Source organism: Anopheles stephensi, chromosome 3 (genome assembly GCF_013141755.1).
Source record: "Anopheles stephensi strain Indian chromosome 3, UCI_ANSTEP_V1.0, whole genome shotgun sequence".
Taxonomy (NCBI): Eukaryota; Metazoa; Arthropoda; class Insecta; order Diptera; family Culicidae; genus Anopheles; species Anopheles stephensi.
This window is the reverse complement of record NC_050203.1, coordinates 4,060,495-4,082,375: the sequence shown is the minus strand read 5'-3', so window position 1 is coordinate 4,082,375 and position 21,881 is coordinate 4,060,495. Positions and strand designations below refer to the sequence as shown.

Below are 21,881 nucleotides of genomic sequence, written 5' to 3'. Positions count from 1 at the left end.
ATTCTCTCCCATCGGCGTGGACATTCAATTTGGATTGTTGTATGAATTATGATGGTTTTTTCTAGGTCTGACCTTGGACGTGATCGTGTGGCGCTTCCCTCAATTTAGGCTACCGAACGATTTTCCGGCCCATTGTTAAAGCCACTAACAGTACGATAAGGTTGTTTGTCGCGTTTATTAATTTTAACAATAACGTTCATCCAAATTACGCCCCGTAAGCCATTGTGTTGTGCTAAGCGCGAGCAGAACTCGTACTTGCTTGCTTTCCTTTTATTGCTTATCGTATTTTTCGTTCATCAACTGTTTAGCGTGCTGCAATGTTAACAATTTTGCGTTCTCACTCCATGTGATCAATCGGAATTAGGTTGGTCGCATCTGACGACCGTGACGCTTGCGCAGGGCAAAGTACGGACAGCCCTTCTTGATCTTGTCCTTCAACGCGGTACATTCGTCCTTCTGCGTCCAGAAATTCGTTGGGCATTGCTAAAAACGGGATCAAACGGGAGCTTAGTTAAGTATGGCCACAATAGCGCACGCCGAAATCTACCCATTTACCTCAAACAGTGTCCCATACACGCAGTTGATGAAATGTTTCGGCTCCGGTTTGCAATCCTTGCTGTTCCGGGTCATAGTAAATCCGGTGTCCATGTTCGCACGTTCGGCGCACGTTTTAATCGCATCGTCGATCAGCTTCGCATAGGCAGGGTTCGCCTTCACGACTGGAGCAACGGCTTTCTTGAACGCTGCCGTATCGATCTCTCCATCCTTCAGAGCGCTCATCCCCTTCATAACACACTCAGCGATACACTAAAATGGGAACAGGCACAGGTTAATCTTGGTCACACTCTCGATCGCCTGTCTTACCGATCCTGGATGATGGCCATGCTTGTCCGAATCTTTCTTGGGCACTTTGAAGGGATGTTCGGATTTGCATTTCTCAATGATGGCCTTATCGGCTAGTACCGGGATGCTGCAGCACTCATCCACGGTAGCCTTCGTACCGTTGTGACACCCGAGCGGATCATTCCTGGGATGTCCCATCGTTTGCTCCACCGTCTGCAGATGGAAGTACGGGATTGTGACGGTAATCCGCAACTCTTAGCGCACTGTCCACTACTTACCACCACAAGAAGCGCCACACCAACAAGCGAAATGAACCGATCCATGTTTGGGAATTGTGTTCAAACCATATGCCACCAGAGTTCCCAATTTATACCACTCCAAATGCTACTTGGGCTTGTTAAAAGCTCATTAAAAACTCATCACTTTGTGTTTGCCGTCCTTGGACAATGGATAGGATTTATTTAATCACAGTACGGTTCTCACAGCTGCCCGGCACAGTAAATACGACATCGTTTGCAATGCGTTAAGCGAAGGTAGAGATGATAAAGATTTTATTTGGTTTCCAAATTCACATACTTCTTGGGATGAAGAAACAAGCCCTCCAGCCAATATCCAATGTCCCATATAATGGCATTTTGTGCCTCGATCTTACGTCAACTTCTGGGATTCTATGAGCATGTAGATCGCGTTCAAATCGTCCATCGAGCCGGAACACTTTGTCAAGAACGTCCTCCATTCGTCACACACGGGACCTGTGGCAATGAGATAGAAGTTGTCATGTAGAGTTCCACTTCCATAGGTCGCGCAATCAATACTAACTTCCTGTCCAGTCCTTGCTGGGGCAGTTCTGTAATAAAAGAAGCGATAAGTAAGCTACGCGTTCGGTTGCTAAGTAATATCCTGCGAAAGGGTCTCGCTTACTCCAAACAGCTTGGCCACAGCGCACGCAATCGCCAGGGCCGATGTCGGTTCACAATCGCCCAGCGAGCTCTTCATCTGCTTCACAATGGTCGAATCCTTCTCGATCATCGGTAAACAATCCTCCAGGACAGCCTTCTCGATCAGTCCCTTCCATTCGTCCGATGTTTTGATCTGGTCCTTAATGTACGACTTGATCTGATCCGTGTCCAGCTTCCCATCCGACTTCACGAGGTTGTGCTTCTTCAGTACGCAGGCAGAAAATTGCTGGAAATTGGGAAGAATTTCTCAATTACAACTCGTCTGCTCTCAATCGGTCAGGGCTATTTACACAACTCTTCTGCAGCTGCGACACACTGGACCGCTCAAAGTCTTCCATGCACTGGTGCAGCGTTTCGTTGGGGAATATCTCCGGCATTTCACAACACTTCTCGTCGTTATCGTCTTTGCCCATCGAGGGCATCGTTTTGCAGGCCGCATTCGGCTCGCCGGCACTAACCAGCTGAGCGCACCACAGCAGCACCAGCAACACTTTAGCCCAAGAACACGACCGGACGCAGTTGATAGTGGTAGCCATCGTTCGGATTCGATTTTGCCCTGCAAACTGACCGACTCTCGATGAATCGGCCAGATTATATACATGCCGGAAGCCGGTGCAAAAACCGAGATACGTTCAGATTCAACAGTTGCAAGTTTTTACACCATTATGCTCGAAAAGTTTTAGGGGCACGGCTAAAGTAAACATAGATTATCGTAATTGCTCTGCTCAATTCAGCTGCTTTTTCATGCTGTCCGCTATTGTTGGAAGATGGTCCACCGTTCGGAACATCTGTGATGACCTTTGTAGTGACAGTTAGTATCTCTTCGTTTATTTCATTTCATATAAGAATCCACAAGAGGACTAAAGCACACGTTTGTTTTACCTTATAAAGCTAGCTCTTATCTCTAATTTTTAACTCAGTACGTTGAACGATAAATGACAAATGGTTACACTAACATCAAATCCACTAAGATGAACGTTGTGTATGGAAAACTGCAGAGACTCAAGCTTTGGAATATTTGCAACCACCTCGCTACTGGATATCAAGCACCACGGCTTCGTTCATCGGGTTGCGGAGCGTTTTGTACCGGTTCGTACTAACTGCCAACTCGACCAGATTCGTGTTGGTGAAGTAATCCACCAGCACGGCATTCGCCCGATGACTCCACGGACCGCTCAGCAGCTGCATCAGCTTCGGGTTCACGATACTGGCCCGCTCTGCTGGCATTAGGTAGGTGGCTTCTTCCTCGTTCTGTAAGGGCGAGATGAAATGAAATTAATGGCCGCAAAATACATTAATAATGAGGTTACTCACATAGCTTCCCTGGAAGCCTTGCACACCGTGCAGACTCCAGCCGATATTCCTGGGCGCGTCCGGATGTTTCTGGGAGAACAGATTCTGCATAAACTCACCCAGCTCGGTGTGTTTGAGAAATGCGCTCGAGTGCTTTTTCCAAGGTTTCCATACAATTTCCGATTCTAGAAAGTAGAGGAGACGCGAAAAAAAATCTTCATTCACTGTTGATTTAATTTTAAAAACCACTATTATAGCTGTTTGATGTCTAGCAATTGGATAACTGATTCAAATTTAATCTACCACGGAAGCCATGCATTTTCACTCTCACGGCAGCTCACAAAACGAAACGCGAGAGCGGCGATGTTTTTCGATGTTTAGCGAACGACGTGACAAAGTCACTATGGGATCGTGAGTGGCCACAATGGGTTGCGTCGTTTTATTTTTGAATTTAAAATTTTCTTTGTTTTCGATTTCAAGTGGCTATTTCTTAATCGAAATTCGCTTTTAAATTAGCAAAAAACTGTTTAACGAATTAAACTACAGCTTCAGTTGATTTTACTGAGAGAGAGAGAGAGAGAGCAGCACGAGAGCTCGCTTGTTACAGTCCCTTTCTAGCATCTCATCTTCTACCACATCCGTTATCGGTAGCTGCTGACGAGTAGCGTAATCAATCTTATTTACAAATTGCCCATGGTACACTGTCAATAGCTAGATGATACGTATTCTACGCCCAAGATAGCCACAGCGGGAGAGAAAGGCCCCTAGAGAGATAGTGGCACAATTGATGAGCACCCAACCTCATCTGCCTGTGACTCCGCCTGCACAAGTGAACTTATTGTCCAGTTAGGATGGATTCAGTGAGGACGTCTGTCGTGTGCTTGTTCGTGTGGGGTTTGGCTTGCTGGAACGGCCAGTGCACTACGCTCGCCGGCAAGTACGAACCAACGTGGGAAAGTCTAGATTCCCGACCCCTGCCCAAGTGGTACGACGATGCAAAGGTTGGCATCTTCATCCACTGGGGTGTGTACGCCGTGCCCAGCTTCGGCTCCGAATGGTTCTGGATCAACTGGAAGGGAAGCAATACGACGGAGTACGTACAGTTTATGGCGGACAACTACAAGCCCGGCTTTACGTACCAAGACTTTGCGAGTGATTTCACGGCGGAACTGTTCAATGCAACCGAGTGGGCCGATCTGTTCGTTCGGTCTGGGGCAAAGTATGTGGTGCTGACAAGCAAACACCACGAAGGATACACACTGTGGCCCTCGAAGCATACGTTCGGCTGGAACTCGATGGACGTTGGACCTCATCGGGATATTGTGGGAGAGCTGGCGGGAGCGGTTCGTGCGACCGGGCAGCTAACGTTCGGTGTTTATTACTCCCTGTTCGAGTGGTTTAATCGGTTGTACACCCATGATAAGGCACTAGCGTTCCTTCACCGGGAGTACGTCGATGGGAAGGTGTGGCCTGAGCTGCAGGAGCTCATCAACACGTACCGGCCGGAAGTGTTGTGGAGTGATGGCGACTGGGAAGCACCGGATGGGTATTGGAAGGCGAAAGAGTTCTTCACCTGGCTGTACAACGATAGCCCTGTGCGGGACACGATCGTGACGAACGATCGATGGGGTATGGGAACGTTGTGTCTGCACGGTGACTTCCACACCTGCTCCGATCGATACAATCCCGGCGTTCTGCAGAAACACAAGTGGGAAAACGCAATGACGATCGATCGGAAGAGCTGGGGTCATCGGGTAAATGCGAAGCTGGAAGATTTCATGACGACAGACGAACTGATCGGACAGATCGCGACCACTGTCAGCTGCGGTGGTAATATTCTGATCAACGTGGGCCCGTCAAAGGCCGGCACAATCGATCCGATCTTCGCGGAACGGTTGGTCGATATGGGACGGTGAGTGGAGTTACATTCTGATCCGGATCTCGCATTAACTGATCAATTTCGCATTCTTCCAGCTGGCTAAAGGTAAACGGAGAAGCGATCTACAAATCGCAACCCTGGGACTACCAAAACGACACACTCACCGGAAGCGTCTGGTACACGCAGGCGAAGAGCACCCGGACCAGCAACTTCTGCACGATCTACGCGATCGTGCTGGACTATCCGTACAAAACGAACAACGTGCGATTGGGAGCCTTCACGAACCAGGTGACAAAGATCGCACAGATCACGATGCTTGGGTTCAACACCGCCCTGAAGGTAAGTCTGCCATCCGATTCAAATCGACTCTCGCGTGTTTTCATCTAATACGTGCTCGCCCTTCTTCCAGTGGAAACCGACGGACGATGGTATTTTGGTGGAGTTTCCGTCCAAAAATGAGATCGACCGGCTGAAGCTACATCACGCATGGACACTCAAAATTACGCTGTCCTCCCGATGGTCCTAACCAGGTGACCTACGAACTTGACGATGCAGTTTAATTGTGGAGCAGTTTAATTGGTGGCAATAAACCTACCTTACGCAACAGCAACACTCTGAGTCTCATAAAAAGCCCGCAAGCCACTAGCAAACATTCCCATCGGAGTCTATCACAGAGTTGGCAGAGCAGTTTGCATGTTGTTAGGTCGTACCGATCGTGCACCCCAAAAAACGGGCAGATATCAGACGTATCTTCGCCGCAGAGCGTTGTTCGGGTGGGAACGGACTCTGGGTTGGTTTTTTTGTTTTGTCTGTATCTTCGGTGTGCTGTCCTCTCAACGATTTGTCATGACGAATCTAATCCATTACGACACGGCTGGTTGGCAGTAGGTTTGCCGTGGCACGAGCGCGCCTACCGTTCGTTATGTTAAATGTGGGTCAGTGTCGGCGTATTTGGGTTCGGCGGTTCGCATAATAGGAGGAAAAAAACGCACTCGGTACGAACCGGATCGATATGGCCGGTGTTTCGTAACGGGTTACCACCCGGTCAAACGGCGGTCCGAGGGAAACGAATGTCAAGGTCGCGGAGTGTAGGCATCGTTCTAGGCATCACACCGGAAGAGCATAAAGCAAGCGCGAACCTTAGCCGGGGCCATCTTTGCAACGTCACGATCTGTTACTAGCGAGAGGCCCTTGAATGGTGAGGTACTGCTTGAAGCACGATCATGTTTGTTTTATGAGTGTGACATCCATTGTGCGTCCCCGTCCGGAGAAGGACACAGCCGGTCGGAACTTTACTAAGCGATTAGTTTTATGCTCATTAGCTACGAAAGAGGAAGTTATCGTAAGGTCACTATTTTTACTATTTTCTTTGAAGTGATCTCCGCAAGAAGACGTTTTACAGAGATCTTTGTTATCTTCTCACATTCTAGCGAGGGACAACACACACACAGACAGACGCACAAACAACAACACCACACGATGCAATTCTGAACCGTCCAATCAATGATCTGTCTCTCCATTCTGCGAGAAGATGCTCCACTGCCAGAACCAAGCCAAGCCACAATTGGATAATCGCTTATCGAGACACTCGCTGATTGACCGTTGTTCTCGCTTGACTTACCATTTAAGCTGGCCTCGTGATTGTAGGTGATAAGTATGTACTTTCCCTCTCGGCGCATATCCCCGAGCGTGAGATTGTACGACTCGCCGTCCGCATCGAGCGTGTCCGTCTCGTCCGACGACAGGAACTGTCTCCGGTACACCAGATCACCGAGCTCTTGCTCCAGCAGGGCCAGCAGTGCCTCGTGCTGTTCGGGATTGTTGTGGAACCCAAGCGGGAACCTTCGGAAATCGAGGAATACTGTCTCCTCGGACAGGATCACAAACCTCCGGATGTCCTGCAGGATTGGTCCAAGCGATGCAACGCGAAAGTGTTCGTTCATGATCCAAAAGTTGCGCGTTCCGTTGTGCGATGGGTAGTAACCGATCGAGAAGTCTAGATAGCGCACCCCAAACACGAGCTGACTCCACACGTCCAGGCTCTGACGGAAGCCAATCTTCTTCAGGAACACATTGCCAACATTGTTGCGCGTTTGGTAGCAGCCGGAACAGTGCGTCCCGGGCAGGAACAACTCCCGCAGCGACACATTCCCCAACCCGGGCTCACTAAACATCCACGTTGGCTGTATCTTGAGACAATCGAAGTACTGCAGCTGGCCGGCCTCGTCGTAGCTCGTCAGGTACAGATCGAAACAGATCGGTTTGCTCTTTCGCTTTGGGATGTGCTGCAACACCTGCTCGTGGCTCCAGCCGCCCGGCAGCTTCCGACGGCCGAACTTTACCTCACTGGCCACCGCTCCACTGTGTTGTCCGTTCGGGAAGACTTGCGCGATTGGGGACGCATTCGATAGGGCCGGATTCTCCGTGTACAGCCCGATCCACGCCGGTGGGTTTGCACATCCCGGGCCCCAGTTAATCACGAGCGGAGCATCCTCCACCGATCGTCCGTTTGCAGAAATTGTGAGATAAATTGGACAGCTTTCTGCGTAGGCTGTGCTGCCGGCGAGAGTAACCGCAGCAACGCATACGGCTACTAGAATTGTTCTCCAGCCTCTACACATCTCACTAGTATATATGTGTATGGGTAGTAGGTGCACGGTCTCACTGCACTATTATGGCGCGTCCGTTTGCTGTGCGATTCACGGTAAGACTGTCCGCTTGGCGTGCGCCGCTAGCATCTTTTCGCGTAGACATCAGCTTTTTGTCCTCTTCGCCCGTCATGGCGAGTGTTTCTTTTCGACGCATTAGCCAGATACATCTGGTCGGCGCTTTGGAGCTGCCGTTGATGATAAAAGATACAGCTGAGACGATGCTGTTCGTGGTAGTGGTGGCGAATCTTTCGCGATCGGGAGACGAAGGAATCAAATTCAACTGTCAATAGCCTCGTAAGTCACCGCGATTAAGCAATCGGAGCATGGTGATTCGGCGTTCGCATGGTGTTGGCGCCATAGGCACGCAAGAAAAGGTATTGGAATTGACAATTTTCATGTAGCTATTCGGTGGATACAACGTTCAGCAATAAAACACATCGTTATCTTAACAGCTCCCCCCCGTCTGTCAACAGAAGGTGATAAGTATTGTGATTGGATTTAGAGTACAAATCACTCGAAAATCGAAACACCTGGCCGATATGGTGTGTGCACCCTCCAAAAATGCTTTCAAGTGATTCACACTTGAGCAAAACAGGTGCAACAGGTGTTCAAACATAGCTTCACTACCGGAGACTCCGTTATCACTGGTCGGCGCTCCGAGAGGATCAAACATTGTCCGGTGCGGCTTACGCACGTACGCTTACGCTTGTAACTTCATTCAGAAGTAAACTGTTTGCCGGGTGAATGTTTACAGCGCACACGATAACGTTTGATTGAATAATTACTGTCTTATTAATTGCTTTTGTTTGAGCAGCTGCCGGGAGGCCGGTTTTGACGCGTGTGAACGGAAGACGCAATTTAAGCGAATGCGAATGAAATTGCCCAAACATGGATAATTGGTGTATGGAATGCGTTATTAAATTACAGCATTGGTGATATCGAAACAAGCGATGAAAGACTTAAATAACCAAGCAAAAGTTCAGAGCTTGTTCTACGATTGTAGTTTCCAGCTCGTAGCTGTGGCTGTTGTGCCACGGATGAATGGAAATTATCTTTTTTTTTTCTTCTTACACACGGCTCGAATTTTTGCAATGAAGCACTTTTTGCACATAAAAAATGTTTTTTTTTTTGTGTTGGAATCTCCTGTACTTGTTCTAGCTAATTGGCGACTTTATTTGCAAATGGCTGTGACTCCGCGTTTGTCAACAACTCCATTAAAGCTCCCTTGACATGGTTGTTTACTATTTACACACATCGTGATAGTTTTTTATATCGTTTGGGATGGCGCAGCTTGTTCTCCTTTTTACATTGCGATATTTATGTTTCTTTCGTAGTTCTTTGTAATTAAGAAAGCTAACATAAAGCGTTACGATGCTCCAGTGTGTGGAAATTGTTCCAAATTGTTGTAATGAAAATTGGCATTCAAAATCGTTTATTTCAACCAATTCGTCATGCACTGCAAATTGCATACCTTTCCGGCGGATTATCCAGAATTTCTTTTATCTAATCCCACCAAAGAGAGGAGTATTGCGCTTTGCATACCTTTAGGAGCTTACAGAACATTTGAATTTCGAACTTTCGAAGCAACCGCTTGTGTGAACGGAATCGAAATTTTTTTTTTCAATTTCTTATTATTAAAGCACCCTCGTATTTATGAATTTCAGAATAAATAACATATAAAAAAGCAGAACAATGTTTGGCCATACTTTGCACAATACATAATTTATTTATGTCACTAGTATCCTGCCTGCTACACTGTTTGCCACAATTGAATTCTTCAACAAGCTCATCGCGCGAATCCCTAAATCATCGGACACATGCTACCGTACTCCCGCAACTTGTTACAGTTGTCGTTCACGTTGAAAACGGACGCCGGACACTGGGCAAACATCATCATGCCCATGCACCGCAGAACAGTGCCGGAGATCGGATGACAGATCTTCTCACCCTCGAAGCTGGGCTCCAGCTTCGCACCGGCCTCAATCTCGTCCTTCTTCTTTTCGGCCAGCTCAAAGCAAGCGTTGGTAGCATCTCGCACCAGCGCCATCCATTCCGGCTTATCCTTTACCGCGTCCATAAACATCTTCGAGAGATCGTCCCGCTTCAGCATACCGTCCGCGTACATGTTGGTGGCGTTCATGGCACACTCGGCAATACACTGGAAGGGGATTAGTTCCCGGCAAGAATCAGCTCAGTATCGCTCTCCTTCTAAAGCTCAAACTTACACAGCCACGCGGAATGCCCTCCATCTTAAGCTGTTTCTTGGTCTGTTCGCCATACTTCTGGTAGCAGTCCATCATTATCGTCCCCTCGACGAGCATCGGTGTCGGACAGCATTCGGCCGGATTCTGGGCAAGAGCATGTGGAGTTCAGCGTAACGCATCTCAACTCAATTTGCACTAGTATAGGTAACAACTCACCGTATCGACGGGTGGTCCAGCCGCACAAGGATTATCATCCGCTGCGGCCACCTGCACCAGTGCACCGGAAGTGAGTAAACACAGTGCCAACTTTAGCACGACGCGCCGTTGCTGCCCCATCGTGCACTGTTCGACTGCAACTGAGATCGACGTCCGATGGGTCGCTTTCGTTTTTATCCCAATATCCGATCTACTCATCCGGCCACCGTCGACCGCACTTATCGTGCATGCACGTGAAACGATTCGGTTCGGAGGGCGGGTTTTGCATGGCTAATGATCGTTGGCCACTGATGAGTATGCATCATTATGCGTATTTGCCACATGCACAACAAAGCATCCAGCCTGGGCACAGGTGGGTGGAAAACCGTGGAAAACAGAGGACCGGGGCTCGTTAGCAAATGTCAGCAATGGCAACTAACTTACGTACAAAAAAAAAACGTCCACTCATTGTCCGGGAGGGGATGAGCGTTTTTCATGGCGTTTGAATGCAAAAATCTGGCGCTTGCTGTTGATACAGAAAAAGAGTGGCACTTAATTGATGGGTTCGAATGGGGATTGACCGTAACCTCCGTGCTGGTCCATTCTACCTTGTCTGGCTATAATATGTCTGTAATTTAACGCGTAACGTCGATCTTGCGAAGCGTTCTGGCGTGTGTTCTAGCAATTGTTGTTTTGTTGCAACCCTCGCAGTAATGGGAGGAGTACAAAAGGGACAGTCTTATTTGTTTTTCGTCAAATGATATGCAAAGGTTCGTTAAAAAAAATTATCCAGAAGTTTAAAAAAATATACACGAAGAACATTGTAACGCAATTGCAGAAGCAAGCACTATCTAATACTAACAGAGTTTATAATCCCGAGTTACGCACTTGAGCTTTGACAGTTTACTTAGCACTCATTTACTAGGAAAAGAAACCCTGCATTTAGCTGACGGTTGTTGATAATGCTGCACAAATTTTAAGAGTACTGGTTCTGGTACCTTCCGCAGTATTGTTGTTATCTGGCGTAGCTTAATCAGTCCAACAAATCATTTGATACAGGAACGTAGTATCTCACTATCACGCCCTGTACCCTGGTAAACTGCGCCAACTGATAAGCAAACACTTAGTTCTTTCACTTAGCAAACACTTAGGTGTTCTTAGATGGGCTTTGCAATTTCTTGGAAATTTGCAGTGGAAAAGATAATGTAGAAACTGATTGGAATTTTTTTATTGTCGCAGACAAATTGGAAAAAAACCTACACGATTGCTTACGTAACGCTTCCCTGACTCGCGTGAAGCACCTTGAAACGAAACGCGTTATACTCAGAAGCGTTCGAACTATACTGCTTCTGACACTGACTGACATTTCCGCTGACGATTTCTGACGAATCTATCAAATCGAGAATAGTATCAACATTTTATCTGTCTAATTGAAGACTTAAATGTGACACTAATAATAGATACTGTATGGTAACTGCTTAATCAAAAAAGGTGTTAATAGTACAGTTTGCGTCGTTGATGACATCCCGAGAAGGCTAATGCTTAAAGATGTTTTCATTTACATTAGAGCTATGCGCTGGCTTCACGTCGAACCGTATAAAAGCTCAGGACGATGCTGAGATAATTTCAAACATCTATCCAATTAACGACATATCGCATCATGGGGAACAAAAGCATCATCACGATCGTTACACTGAGTCTCGTTGTCGGTTACTGTTCAGTGTTTGCGGATAATCCCTGCCTGAAAGGACCTCCAGTTCCAAAGGTAAGAGCGTCACATTGCTTTACATCGTAAGCAGCGCCTGCTAACGTTTCCGACTCGTCGACTCCCATCTCAGAATGCGGCCGAATGTTGCGTCACCCCATCTCTCGTAGAACCGAGCGCCTTCATGGCTTGTCATTCGAAGTGGATCGGTCAAACCAAGCGCCAGATGGCGCTGGAGGGCATTCCACGTGGTTGCGTAAGTTAACCGAATGGAATACTCCCTTTTGAATTCCCTTTTTGAGCCATATCCCCTTCTCTCCGATCACTCAGTGCGTAGCGGAGTGTGTAATGAACTCAACGAATCTCTACTCCAACGGTAAAATCGATCGTGAGGCACTGACCAAGCTGTACCAGAGTTCTACCAAAACGATGGCTCCCGAATGGAACCAGATTACGCTCGATGCGATCGACGGTTGTTTCAAGATGGCGGACTCGATGAAGGATGAAATTGAGGCCGGTGCGCAGTTAACGCCAGCGTTTGAAGGTGAACAGATCTGCCACCCGATCTCGGGTACCATATTGGCCTGCATGGGTATGACACTGTTTGCCGAGTGTCCTGCTAAGCTGTTCACCGTCAACGATGATTGCAACAAGCTGAAGACGTACCACAGCAAGTGTCCATTTTTGTAAGCGATTGATGAACGTTGGCGAAGGAAGAATCTGATATACTTATACAAAAAAACCTTAATAAAAATTGCACCTATCGCACTATGGCAAACTGTAAATTAAAGCTGTTTAAAAATTTAAATTGACCGTGCAAAGAGCTGGACGTGAGACGTGAGAAAAATCTTTTCTCATCTTCATCTCACGTCCTCACCACGTGCTGTTTACGCGCTCGCTCGTATTAGCTGTGCGCCTGTAGTAGTGTGTTTGAAAATGCATCTGAAATGCACGCCAAAATCGTTCGACATCACAGATCGTAGTAGCGCATGCGCTACCATAACCAAAACAAACCACCATTAGCCATGGCCTACCCGGTCGTCCTGGATGCTCGCTACCACCGTACATATACTTCCGATTGCAAACACTCACACTCACATATTCCCAACCAAACTGTCATCTGGATACCGTCACTGCGGTCAGAATCCATCCAAGGTATCCATCGTCGACCAGCTAGGAGGGAAAAAAGGATGGTTTCATAGGTTTTGGAGCAAAAAAGTTTCTGATACTCAGTTCCCGCTTGGACCGAATTGACGCGAGAAATGTGAGGACTTCGTCGGAACGAATCGAACACAGGAGGAGAAGCGTGCTGTATATCCACTTGGTAACAGAGTGCTTCAGCAGGACGTTGCCAGCTTTTCTAAGTGCACGGGGAATAGTAAAGCCAACAACAACTACGGCAGCATGTTGTGTACGGCGCTAGGAATTGTGCTCGGTGTGGTCGGCCTGCTGTATGCCTTGTTTGAGCTGCACTACTTTCTGCGGATGTGCCTTTGCGTTGTGTCGGCGCGCTATCTCAAGAAGCGAATGCACATTCTGGACACGGGAACTGTTGCGGGTGAGTAGCGAGACTAGAGAAGGCGAACTTTAAAAATGTCAGTTCCTACCGTACGCTGCACAACAGTTCGATTTTTCCTGAAGAAAATCGACCAAAGCCATTACGAAGCGCTTCATGCTAAAATTAGCACAGTCGTAGTTGTGTGGTTTCGATCGGCACCGCTTGTGATTGGAGCGGGGCTAGCAAGTCATTAAGTCTTGCTTTCTTTTAGCCATTATGCATAAAACATGTGTAGGGAAATGTGTGCCTTGCTGTAATCGATACCATGCGATACGATTGCCCAAGGGAAAGATTCGATTGGGATCGATGTATAAGGGGGACGTACTGGAAGATAGACAAAGCGTCCAGAATTTCCTTGAGAGCCTTATCGTATGCTCCATGTTCCACTAATGTCTTTATCCTATGTTTAGGTCTCTGTCTAACGAATGACATCGACACGCTGCTGTACCACATGAACAATGCGCGCTATCTACGAGAGATAGACTTTGCACGGGTAGATTTCTACGAACGGACATCCCTCTACCGGACGATCCGCAGTAAAGGAGGATCCGTAGTGCAGGGTGCCACCACCATACGCTACCGGCGCTTTATTCGTCCCTTCACTCGCTTTACGATCAGCTCCAGGGTAAGTTACTCCATGTCTTTCTAAGCCGGCATCCTGTAGCGACCATGTGCTGATGCATTATCCCGTAGATCGTATACTGGGACAATCAATCCATCTTCATGGAGCATCGGTTTCTGGGCGGTACGGACGGATTTATCCACTGCATAGCCCTCTGCCGGCAGCGTGTGATGCAATGTTCGGTCGAGGACGTAATGGCGACGCTGCTCAAGAGTGGCATCAGTCTGCAGAGCGCCACGAAGAAGCTACCGGCCACCACCACCAGCTCGACCGAGTATCTGGAGAAGGTGGAAACGGGTACGGGCGGTGTTGATCCGGCCAGCCTTTCCAAGCCCGATCTACCGCCCGAGGTGGCCAAATGGCTCGAATGGAACGATATCTCCAGCGCTAGCTTACGCAGCGAATGTTAAGGGAACACATTGTTCCCAATGTCCGAGACATTCCAGAGCGTAGAGGGCACTACTTCAGATGTCGTGACGTCTGTTCGTCGTGTCCCGCTTCAATGTTGTGCACTCCTGCAAACTCCTTACTTCCCACATCCCAGCGCTAGAAGCGTGGTCGGAGATTCAAGGGCCAAGTGGTTGCTTTCCGTGTTACCGCACCGTAGGCGCGTACCTAGGCGGATTTGTGTGCCGCACACTTAGAACACACTCCTCCCGATCTCGATGATCTCACGCACTCGCTATCTTTCTATCTCTCTCTCTCTCTCTATCTCGTTGTTGATCCTTCTCTGGTAGTTAACAAATGGCAACTTATAAGAATAAAACCTTAAGGCAATGTGGTCAGCCCCAGTGCGATCCTTGCTCCAATTTCAATACTTCGCCGTTTCGATTTACGTTTTCAAGTGTTTCAAGTCTTTATTTCTGACCGTTTGTTTCGTTTCCCTCTGCTGGTGCTGAGCGGCAACAAGCAGAGCAGAGCCGCATTGCATTAGAACCCATCACCCAAGTTTGTGTCAACCGAACAACGTGCTGGAGCAGTGTTTTCGCCGACTTACTGACGCAGGGCGCTGAATGGGCAGTTCTTCAGGAACTTCCAGATGGCGTCACACTCCGTGGTGGTCGAGCGCAGGTTAACTGGACATTCGCTGAACACCGTGGTGTGGATGCAGTCGACCAGGAAGCTTGCCTCCGGATTGCACACCGTAGCTCCCTTGCCGGCGGCTTTCTTCTGGTCAGCAACGGCCTTCACGAACTCCTTGTCCTTCTTGGTAGCCTTCGCCGAGCATTCCTTGATTGCCTTGCGGACCACGCTCAACCACGGGCTGTTCTGCGGCAGGCTGTCAGTGAACACGCTGTTCAGCTTCTTCTCGTTGAGATCGCCACGATTGTTGTAGATGCCGGTGCTGTTCAGGATACACTCGGACATGCACTGTGAACGGGAGCGATTAGTCGTTGCGAGCTTTACGAGCAGCCCCAGCACCACAAACACAAAGAAGGTCACTCACCTCCGTCTTGGGCATGCCGCCGGTTCCCTTGTCCGCAGCATCCTTATCGATGGGGAACTTCTCGAAGCAGCTGCTCACGATCGACACGTCCAGCAGCTTCGGGATGGTGCAGCAGGTGAACGGGTCCGTCTTCAGATCCAGCTTGCCGCAAGTGTTGGGAGCACCGGCCACACTAGCCAGCAGGGTGCTGCACACGACCAGGAAAACTTTTCCGTAAATGGGATTCATTATTGTATTGATGACTTGTTCTGGTGGGGAACGTGTTTGCTGTTGGAAACTGATGCTGCTCCGTTGCTGGGAATGATCCAACCACCGTGGACGGGAGTTATTTATACGAGAGCCTACACCCAGAAGCACATTGTTGGGTAATGGAATTTTAATAGACGCGCATTTGGAACCATTCCTTGATGCAGCACTCTATTCGAATTTCTGGAACAAGTGTGAAAATTGTACATTAATTGCCTTATTTTGACACGTCGTTAAGCCACCTGCGTTCTTTACGGACCATTACGCACCTGTACCCAATGATCTCACTAATTCAGGTGCGTCGCTTCCTTTCGAACCTGAGATGAAATTTTATAAAAAGCACCCAATCTCCCCGGCCACTCACAGTTTCAGTGTACTCCAGTAGCATGACACCATTTAAGACCACCGTTTCCTGGCTGCTGCTGTGCGCCGTTTGGGTACCGGAAGTATACCCAACCCGCGAACTCTACGGAAGTCTTAGTAAACTGCAGAGCGCCCTGGACAATTCTACCTGCCCGGAAGCGGCGACCGTACACGACGTTAAGCCACAATCCTGTTGTCCCAGCTTTCTCGGACTGCATAATGCCATTATTGACTGTCTGGCTAAGCCCATCTCGGGCGTGTCCTGCATCGGCCACTGTTTGTTGCAAAACTTTCGGGCACAGAAAATTCTCACCACCATGTCGTTGACCGTTTCGAGCCTGATTACGGTCGGCCCGAAACTGTCCGCACACTACGACCAGTGTCATAACAGTCTGTTCGAGTACGTCGCTGGCAATACGTTCGATGGGGACTTCCGGCGCATCGTGTGTGACGAGCGGCTGGAACGGTTCTTCGAGTGTATGGTGAAGAGCTGGCTGCAGGTAAAAGGGATGCCGCTCCCCAGGGTTGCCTTTTTTGTACTCAGTTTTTTACGCGCTCACTTCCAACAGGACTGCCTGGGATACGACGATTCCAATGACCGGTGCGTTGAGCTACAGAAGGTGGTGAAGACGACCCAGTGTAGCATGCGCTCGTTCTTCACCAATACAGGCCCTGCAGTAGAGTAGTGCTGCGCCAGCTGCTTTTGACGACTTCTTGGTGAGGGGGGGGGGGGGGGGGGTTCCTTGCCCCGGCGGACAGCGGGCATATTTTGAGAATAAAATTAAAAATCAATTTGCAGCTTCAAACACGTTGACGATTTTTCTTTCATACAGACGGACGTCGCAGTTTAAGTTTCAACGTAATCAAACAAAGTACCATAAATCGTTTCTACATAAGATAACATTTATTTGGATTTTTTTTTTCGCATTAGCTTGTGGCCAATATATTTATAGCGCTCTTTCTAGCTAGGGTTTTCGGCTAAAGTCTGATTAGGGGTCATCTATTCAGACTTTAGCCTCTGGCCTTACTGCAGTATGATGGATTTGTCCAAAGTCATCCAGTTGGACCCATATCAGACCCACCGTTACTTCCACGTGAGTAGATTAAAGCAACGAATGTCAATTGTAAATCTAGCGAAATTTGTCCTTGGTAATTCCTTTCGTGTGATATAAGCCGTCCTTCACACCCGCAGAGCCGGGCTTCAAATCCCATTCATATCGCCTCCCGTTACGGCAGCCTACTTTGCTACGGGTAAAAAAACAGTCTTCTTTATTTTTTCACTAAATCAATAAATATGGTACAATACGGCGTCAAGTACACTTACTTGACTAGTTTTTTACTAGACTAGACTAGACTGTACAAGCTACTAATATGCTTATCTTACAACTTTTTACACTACAAGTTTAGTTTGATCGCAATGCACACCTTAAGTATGTAAGTAGTCTTATAAATATAGTAACAATTCTGTACAACAATTCTATAACAATAATACTTTAAACCTTCTTTAAAAGCTTCCTACAATTATGTAAAGTGTTCGTAGTTTAAACAAATCTGCTTGCTGCTTAGCCTCTACGGTAGATAAATCCGTGCAATGCCGGTATACTGCTCGTTGCACAGTGGACATTTGGGTGAGGAACTAGCGCACCTTCTACACGCTACCACATGCCCACAGGGCATGAAAACTGTGTCGTACGGTCGGTTGTAGCACACCTTACAACATCTATCATCTGGCACTTCGTCGTCGGAAGCTTCGTCGGGCTTGGGTACCGCCGCTTTCGCCTGATCCGAGTTGCTATCTTTCACCAGCGTTGCCCTCTGACTGCTGCCAATAAAGTCCTCCGATTTCATCAGTTTCACGAAGGCACATCCACTGAAGTTAACCGCATGCTCTCGCCACGGGTCATCTTCGCCCATCCAGTCCCTTAGGGCACCACCACAGCAGAAGCACCGCACAATGTCACTCTTTCCCGTGTAGAAGAAACCAGCGTCGGCCATCTGCTGTGCGGTTTGCTTGATCGATTTTGGCCAATCCTTGAAGCTGGACACCCGTGCCGCCTCTATTTGATAGGCCGGGAACTTTGGGCGGTACACTGGGACGGCATCTGGCTGCAGATCGGGTTCGTTCGGAACGGATGCAATGTTGGTGGTTTGGCCGCGAAACGTTTGACCGATGTTTAACTCAGGCTCTGCCTCACTGCCAGTTACATCCGGCACCACATCCGCTAGCTGGTCGAGAAAGTTCGCATCGAGTGGCACATTGGCCGTGGGAAGCTTCCTCATCAGTGGACAATGGCGTGACCATCTCAAGTGCTCCAGGGGCACCACATCGGTTGCTTCCCAGTGTGCAAGCTCAATCTTGCAAAAGAAGCACCGCACAACATCACGGCTACCAGCGTAGAAGAACCCCCATCGGGCTAGTTCGCTCGGAGGAATCTCATCAACCGGCCAGTTGTCGAACGTTCGTAACCGATCGATCTCCTTGTTGAGGCGCACTGCTGCACCTTCCTCGTGCAGCGTGGTATTATCGTGCAACGGAGTATCGCGGTATCCTTCGACAGCAGTTTCCATAGGCTGCACCGTGAGTTAAGGAGCTCCACAAAAATAAATGCAACCCTGCAACTGTTTGGAACTGTTCTGCTCGATTACTCTACGTTATTTTCTGCTTGTGGTAGCAACATTTTCGATCGACATGTATCCGTTCGTTCATCGGTGATCGATAGAATCTCTCCGGAATCCTACTCCCAGCACTGAACGGGTAGGCCTGAACGTTGAAGCTTTAGAATTGCTTATCCGCTTTGAACACGACAAAATCCGAAATCTATAAAAAAACTGAAGAAAAGAATGTATAATTTAGTGCATCATTTCAGCAAGCACCTATGCGACAGAGGGGGTACAGATGTTCCCCTTTAATGACTTTTAGCTGAAGCTGATGAAATGTGGAGCACCTGGTTGCGATACAATCACGGTGATAAGATAACTTATCACTTAACGCTTAACTTAACGCAACCTAACACTTATCAGTGATCAACCAGGCACCGAATTCAGACAGCCTTAACCTTGTTCTTCCTCATGAAGGCCATCGTGATACAGGGTTCAATTCTTCGAACTCAACCAAGCGTCCGATGCACTGAAGCATCTGGTTTCAAGTCCATACAAGTGAGATTGAGGTTGCAGGCCAATGCACTAAATTGATCTACTAAATCTTCATTTTTTTCAACTGTCCTTGCGGTGAACTGTCCTTGCCATACACTCAATAATTTGTGGGCATTCAGAAAATCTAACCTGGAAAGCTTGGATCACTATCCCAGCTTGGACACTAAACTGACTTTTACCACTTTTCATTACTGCTCCTACTGTCATGTTCATAATCGCTGTGTTGTACAAAGTCCTGGCACAATTCTAGCACTACGTACCTTGCTGCTGAACACAAGTTGCAAGTTTGATGTAACAAGCCGTAGTAATTAGGACACGAATCAGTTTCAGGTTAGTATAGACATCGTGAAACGGAATGTAGACTGTCCCCGGCAACGTTACACTGAAAGGTAACATAAAGTTGTATTCCATTTCAGACTTTTTATACTATCCATTTGAATCATTGCTGATAAGATAACGCTTCGGACTGCAGGAAAGCTTTTCCAGGAAACTTGTCAGCTGTTTCAAGTTTTTTTTTGCTCAATCAATTTTTGCTTCGCGTATCTAAGGGAGCGCATACCACTCCTTCAATCTGAGAGGAGAGTCTATCAGGGCGCTAGCCCCATATGACAAACCTACGATATGGATTTTTTTTTAACATTCAGTTCCTGTAGCGGAGATTCAGATAAACGAAACATACACACCTAACTTAAACTCTGCTTCGAAATGTTCGAGCATTTTATGGAATCGGGCTCAAACGATTTATGATTCGTCCCGCAAACTCTGGAACTGGCCAGCAGTTTTTTTTGTGTGCGCACATGGCATGCACATACCGCCACCAACCATGAGTCAACGGTGATGTGATGTCCCCTGCATTGACGCGAGCACGAGAATTGCCCACTCGCCTCTAATTATTTGCATATCCGCAACTTCGCGGACTGTACGGTCAGCCAACTAGGGAAGATTGACCGTGTATTAACGGTGCAAAACCTCAACCCACGCTGCGTGGCAAATTGCGTTTCTGCTGCTATACTACGTCACTACTACTACCACTGTAGTAGCTTGTTGTGCTCGTTGCTGCTTGTTGTCAAATCTGACACATCCGAAACATCACCCACAACTGATCGATCGATCGGCGAGGCTAGCGTACCTGCCTACCTACCTACGTACCTACCTTGGCATGTGCTAATTCGTCACCATCGCGAACAACTCTAATTATCGGTTGTTTCGCATACCTGTCGCCGCCACCTGCAAGTGTATTAGGGCGCATACGGATACGGATTTCTTCTCACGTTTCTTTACCGAACGGGCGGAAATTCCTCGCAAACAATCGATCGCACGGCCGTACCTCGCCGCGTACTGTAAGTGGTCGAACAGTTCAAACAAACGCGACAATTGCGAAAACAAAACGTGATTTAATGTCGGGCTGGAAAAGGGGACAAACACTTGTCATTGTGGGGTTTTTTTGTTGCAACCATAGCACAATTGAAGTATCAAGTGTTAAGCAAGCCAACACAATGCAACATGTTTTGGAAGTTGATTTTTTTCGGTACTGAAATTCCAAACTCATTCCCATCATAAACCTTATCCGATGGCAGTCTCGATAACCGATTGAGTTAGGTAGAAGGTCCATCAAGTTTGATGGCATCTCAGCAGCAATCAAACGACCAGATAAGCTGCAGTACACACACTAACTGTTTGTCCGGCGTTAACATTTAACCAACTTCTAGGTAACATTGGTTCATCAAGGTTTGCTGTCCCCGTTTGCTGACTCACCGCCCCAGCATGAGATGGGGAAGGCACACAGCAGGGTTCAAACTACGTTAAGACAACTCTGCCTGCTTCATACGGCGATTGTTTTGCCGCTGGAAGCTGTGTTGTTGTCCAAGAAGGGACAAACATCACATGATAAGCAGTAGCTCTCTTATCTACAACAAACAACAAATGTTAAGCCTCGCGGGTTCCAGATCACAGAACAGATTGTAAGCCTCGTACTTGGTTGTAAGCGATCCAATCGAACCGGGCGGGGTTAAACCCCTTTGAAAACAGTGCTTACAAACACAATATCTCAGCGTCACTGTGATTCACGTGGTCCCAGCAAAAGAATAGGGCACCGGATGTGAAGCTTAGCTTGGTACAGTATTCTCTCGAAATCGTAGATAGTTCCACTCAGCGGTATATGGTCCTATCGACCAATTGTGTGCACTCGAGAGCCTCGCGCATGTCATATGAAATAACCAACGACAACAGATCGCTCGCGTTTGATGTGTCCCTCTTACTTTTCAAGTACAGTTGGTGTATTGCGGAAATCTTCCGCCGACTCGCCGCACCAACTCACTTGATGGTGTCTGTTAAATATAGCAAAGGCTTTAAATAGTTTCCAACGCTTCCAGACAGCCTCTGGTTTTGTTAGAATTCGTCTGCGAATCCAGACACTGGTGTGTCAGTCGCCCCGGTTAATGGACGAATATTGCACAGTTGCAAAACACCTAAATCAAAGCAACAACAAAAAAAAACCCGGAGTGGCGCGAGTGCGCCTTGATCCCCCGTGTTTGGCCTAATGGTGGCGATATTTATGAACCGAAAATAAACTCACCCAGACAGAGACCCCCGCGTGTAGTCTGGCGCATCCCTGTCATATCCCCCCGCGCGCACACGCACGATCTTGTTGGCTGGTGGGATTAAAATAGCAACCTTAATGTGGTCGTCTCATCAGGCATCGGTAAACCACGGTTCGGGTATCGTCATCATCATCATCATCAGCATGATCAGTCGCGAAATGAA

The 21,881-nt window shown here is 47.9% G+C and overlaps 10 protein-coding genes across 10 annotated transcripts; 4 read left to right on the top strand and 6 right to left on the bottom strand.

Moving 5' to 3' along the window:
- Nucleotides 1–218: 218 nt before the first annotated feature.
- On the bottom strand, nucleotides 219–1,178 carry LOC118510185 (general odorant-binding protein 67-like). The gene is made up of 4 exons (XM_036051707.1): nucleotides 1,122–1,178; nucleotides 865–1,056; nucleotides 556–807; nucleotides 219–483 (listed from the first exon to the last, which is right to left on the bottom strand). Exons 1-4 carry the CDS (start codon nucleotides 1,164–1,166, stop codon nucleotides 361–363), a joined length of 612 nt encoding a protein of 203 aa, XP_035907600.1. The 5' UTR covers nucleotides 1,167–1,178; the 3' UTR covers nucleotides 219–360.
- Nucleotides 1,179–1,355: 177 nt separating this feature from the next.
- Nucleotides 1,356–2,378, bottom strand: LOC118510184 (general odorant-binding protein 66-like). The gene is made up of 4 exons (XM_036051706.1): nucleotides 2,093–2,378; nucleotides 1,765–2,028; nucleotides 1,663–1,690; nucleotides 1,356–1,595 (listed from the first exon to the last, which is right to left on the bottom strand). The coding sequence occupies exons 1-4, from the start codon at nucleotides 2,336–2,338 to the stop codon at nucleotides 1,492–1,494; spliced, it is 642 nt and encodes a 213-aa protein (XP_035907599.1). The 5' UTR covers nucleotides 2,339–2,378; the 3' UTR covers nucleotides 1,356–1,491.
- A 230-nt stretch (nucleotides 2,379–2,608) lies between these two features.
- LOC118510183 lies at nucleotides 2,609–7,713 on the bottom strand. Its single transcript, XM_036051705.1, has 3 exons — nucleotides 6,596–7,713; nucleotides 3,117–3,280; nucleotides 2,609–3,053 (listed from the first exon to the last, which is right to left on the bottom strand). Exons 1-3 carry the CDS (start codon nucleotides 7,593–7,595, stop codon nucleotides 2,835–2,837), a joined length of 1,383 nt encoding a protein of 460 aa, XP_035907598.1. The 5' UTR covers nucleotides 7,596–7,713; the 3' UTR covers nucleotides 2,609–2,834.
- LOC118510182 (putative alpha-L-fucosidase) lies at nucleotides 3,805–5,584 on the top strand. The gene is made up of 3 exons (XM_036051704.1): nucleotides 3,805–5,007; nucleotides 5,070–5,313; nucleotides 5,384–5,584. The coding sequence occupies exons 1-3, from the start codon at nucleotides 3,947–3,949 to the stop codon at nucleotides 5,498–5,500; spliced, it is 1,422 nt and encodes a 473-aa protein (XP_035907597.1). The 5' UTR covers nucleotides 3,805–3,946; the 3' UTR covers nucleotides 5,501–5,584.
- A 1,615-nt stretch (nucleotides 7,714–9,328) lies between the features above and the next one.
- LOC118510175 lies at nucleotides 9,329–10,351 on the bottom strand. The gene is made up of 3 exons (XM_036051695.1): nucleotides 10,046–10,351; nucleotides 9,851–9,973; nucleotides 9,329–9,783 (listed from the first exon to the last, which is right to left on the bottom strand). The coding sequence occupies exons 1-3, from the start codon at nucleotides 10,241–10,243 to the stop codon at nucleotides 9,427–9,429; spliced, it is 678 nt and encodes a 225-aa protein (XP_035907588.1). The 5' UTR covers nucleotides 10,244–10,351; the 3' UTR covers nucleotides 9,329–9,426.
- A 1,075-nt stretch (nucleotides 10,352–11,426) lies between these two features.
- On the top strand, nucleotides 11,427–12,514 carry LOC118510178. Its single transcript, XM_036051698.1, has 4 exons — nucleotides 11,427–11,515; nucleotides 11,592–11,789; nucleotides 11,863–11,985; nucleotides 12,060–12,514. The coding sequence occupies exons 2-4, from the start codon at nucleotides 11,685–11,687 to the stop codon at nucleotides 12,417–12,419; spliced, it is 588 nt and encodes a 195-aa protein (XP_035907591.1). The 5' UTR covers nucleotides 11,427–11,515; nucleotides 11,592–11,684; the 3' UTR covers nucleotides 12,420–12,514.
- A 155-nt stretch (nucleotides 12,515–12,669) lies between these two features.
- On the top strand, nucleotides 12,670–14,724 carry LOC118510174 (protein THEM6). The gene is made up of 3 exons (XM_036051694.1): nucleotides 12,670–13,287; nucleotides 13,698–13,912; nucleotides 13,981–14,724. Exons 1-3 carry the CDS (start codon nucleotides 13,134–13,136, stop codon nucleotides 14,317–14,319), a joined length of 708 nt encoding a protein of 235 aa, XP_035907587.1. The 5' UTR covers nucleotides 12,670–13,133; the 3' UTR covers nucleotides 14,320–14,724.
- A 16-nt stretch (nucleotides 14,725–14,740) lies between these two features.
- On the bottom strand, nucleotides 14,741–15,740 carry LOC118510176. Its single transcript, XM_036051696.1, has 2 exons — nucleotides 15,357–15,740; nucleotides 14,741–15,280 (listed from the first exon to the last, which is right to left on the bottom strand). The coding sequence occupies exons 1-2, from the start codon at nucleotides 15,582–15,584 to the stop codon at nucleotides 14,903–14,905; spliced, it is 606 nt and encodes a 201-aa protein (XP_035907589.1). The 5' UTR covers nucleotides 15,585–15,740; the 3' UTR covers nucleotides 14,741–14,902.
- A 134-nt stretch (nucleotides 15,741–15,874) lies between these two features.
- On the top strand, nucleotides 15,875–16,709 carry LOC118510177. Its single transcript, XM_036051697.1, has 2 exons — nucleotides 15,875–16,465; nucleotides 16,535–16,709. The coding sequence occupies exons 1-2, from the start codon at nucleotides 15,989–15,991 to the stop codon at nucleotides 16,649–16,651; spliced, it is 594 nt and encodes a 197-aa protein (XP_035907590.1). The 5' UTR covers nucleotides 15,875–15,988; the 3' UTR covers nucleotides 16,652–16,709.
- Nucleotides 16,710–16,850: 141 nt separating this feature from the next.
- On the bottom strand, nucleotides 16,851–19,533 carry LOC118510173 (death-associated inhibitor of apoptosis 1-like). Its single transcript, XM_036051693.1, has 2 exons — nucleotides 19,379–19,533; nucleotides 16,851–18,794 (listed from the first exon to the last, which is right to left on the bottom strand). Exon 2 carries the CDS (start codon nucleotides 18,531–18,533, stop codon nucleotides 17,535–17,537), a length of 999 nt encoding a protein of 332 aa, XP_035907586.1. The 5' UTR covers nucleotides 18,534–18,794; nucleotides 19,379–19,533; the 3' UTR covers nucleotides 16,851–17,534.
- Nucleotides 19,534–21,881: the final 2,348 nt, after the last annotated feature.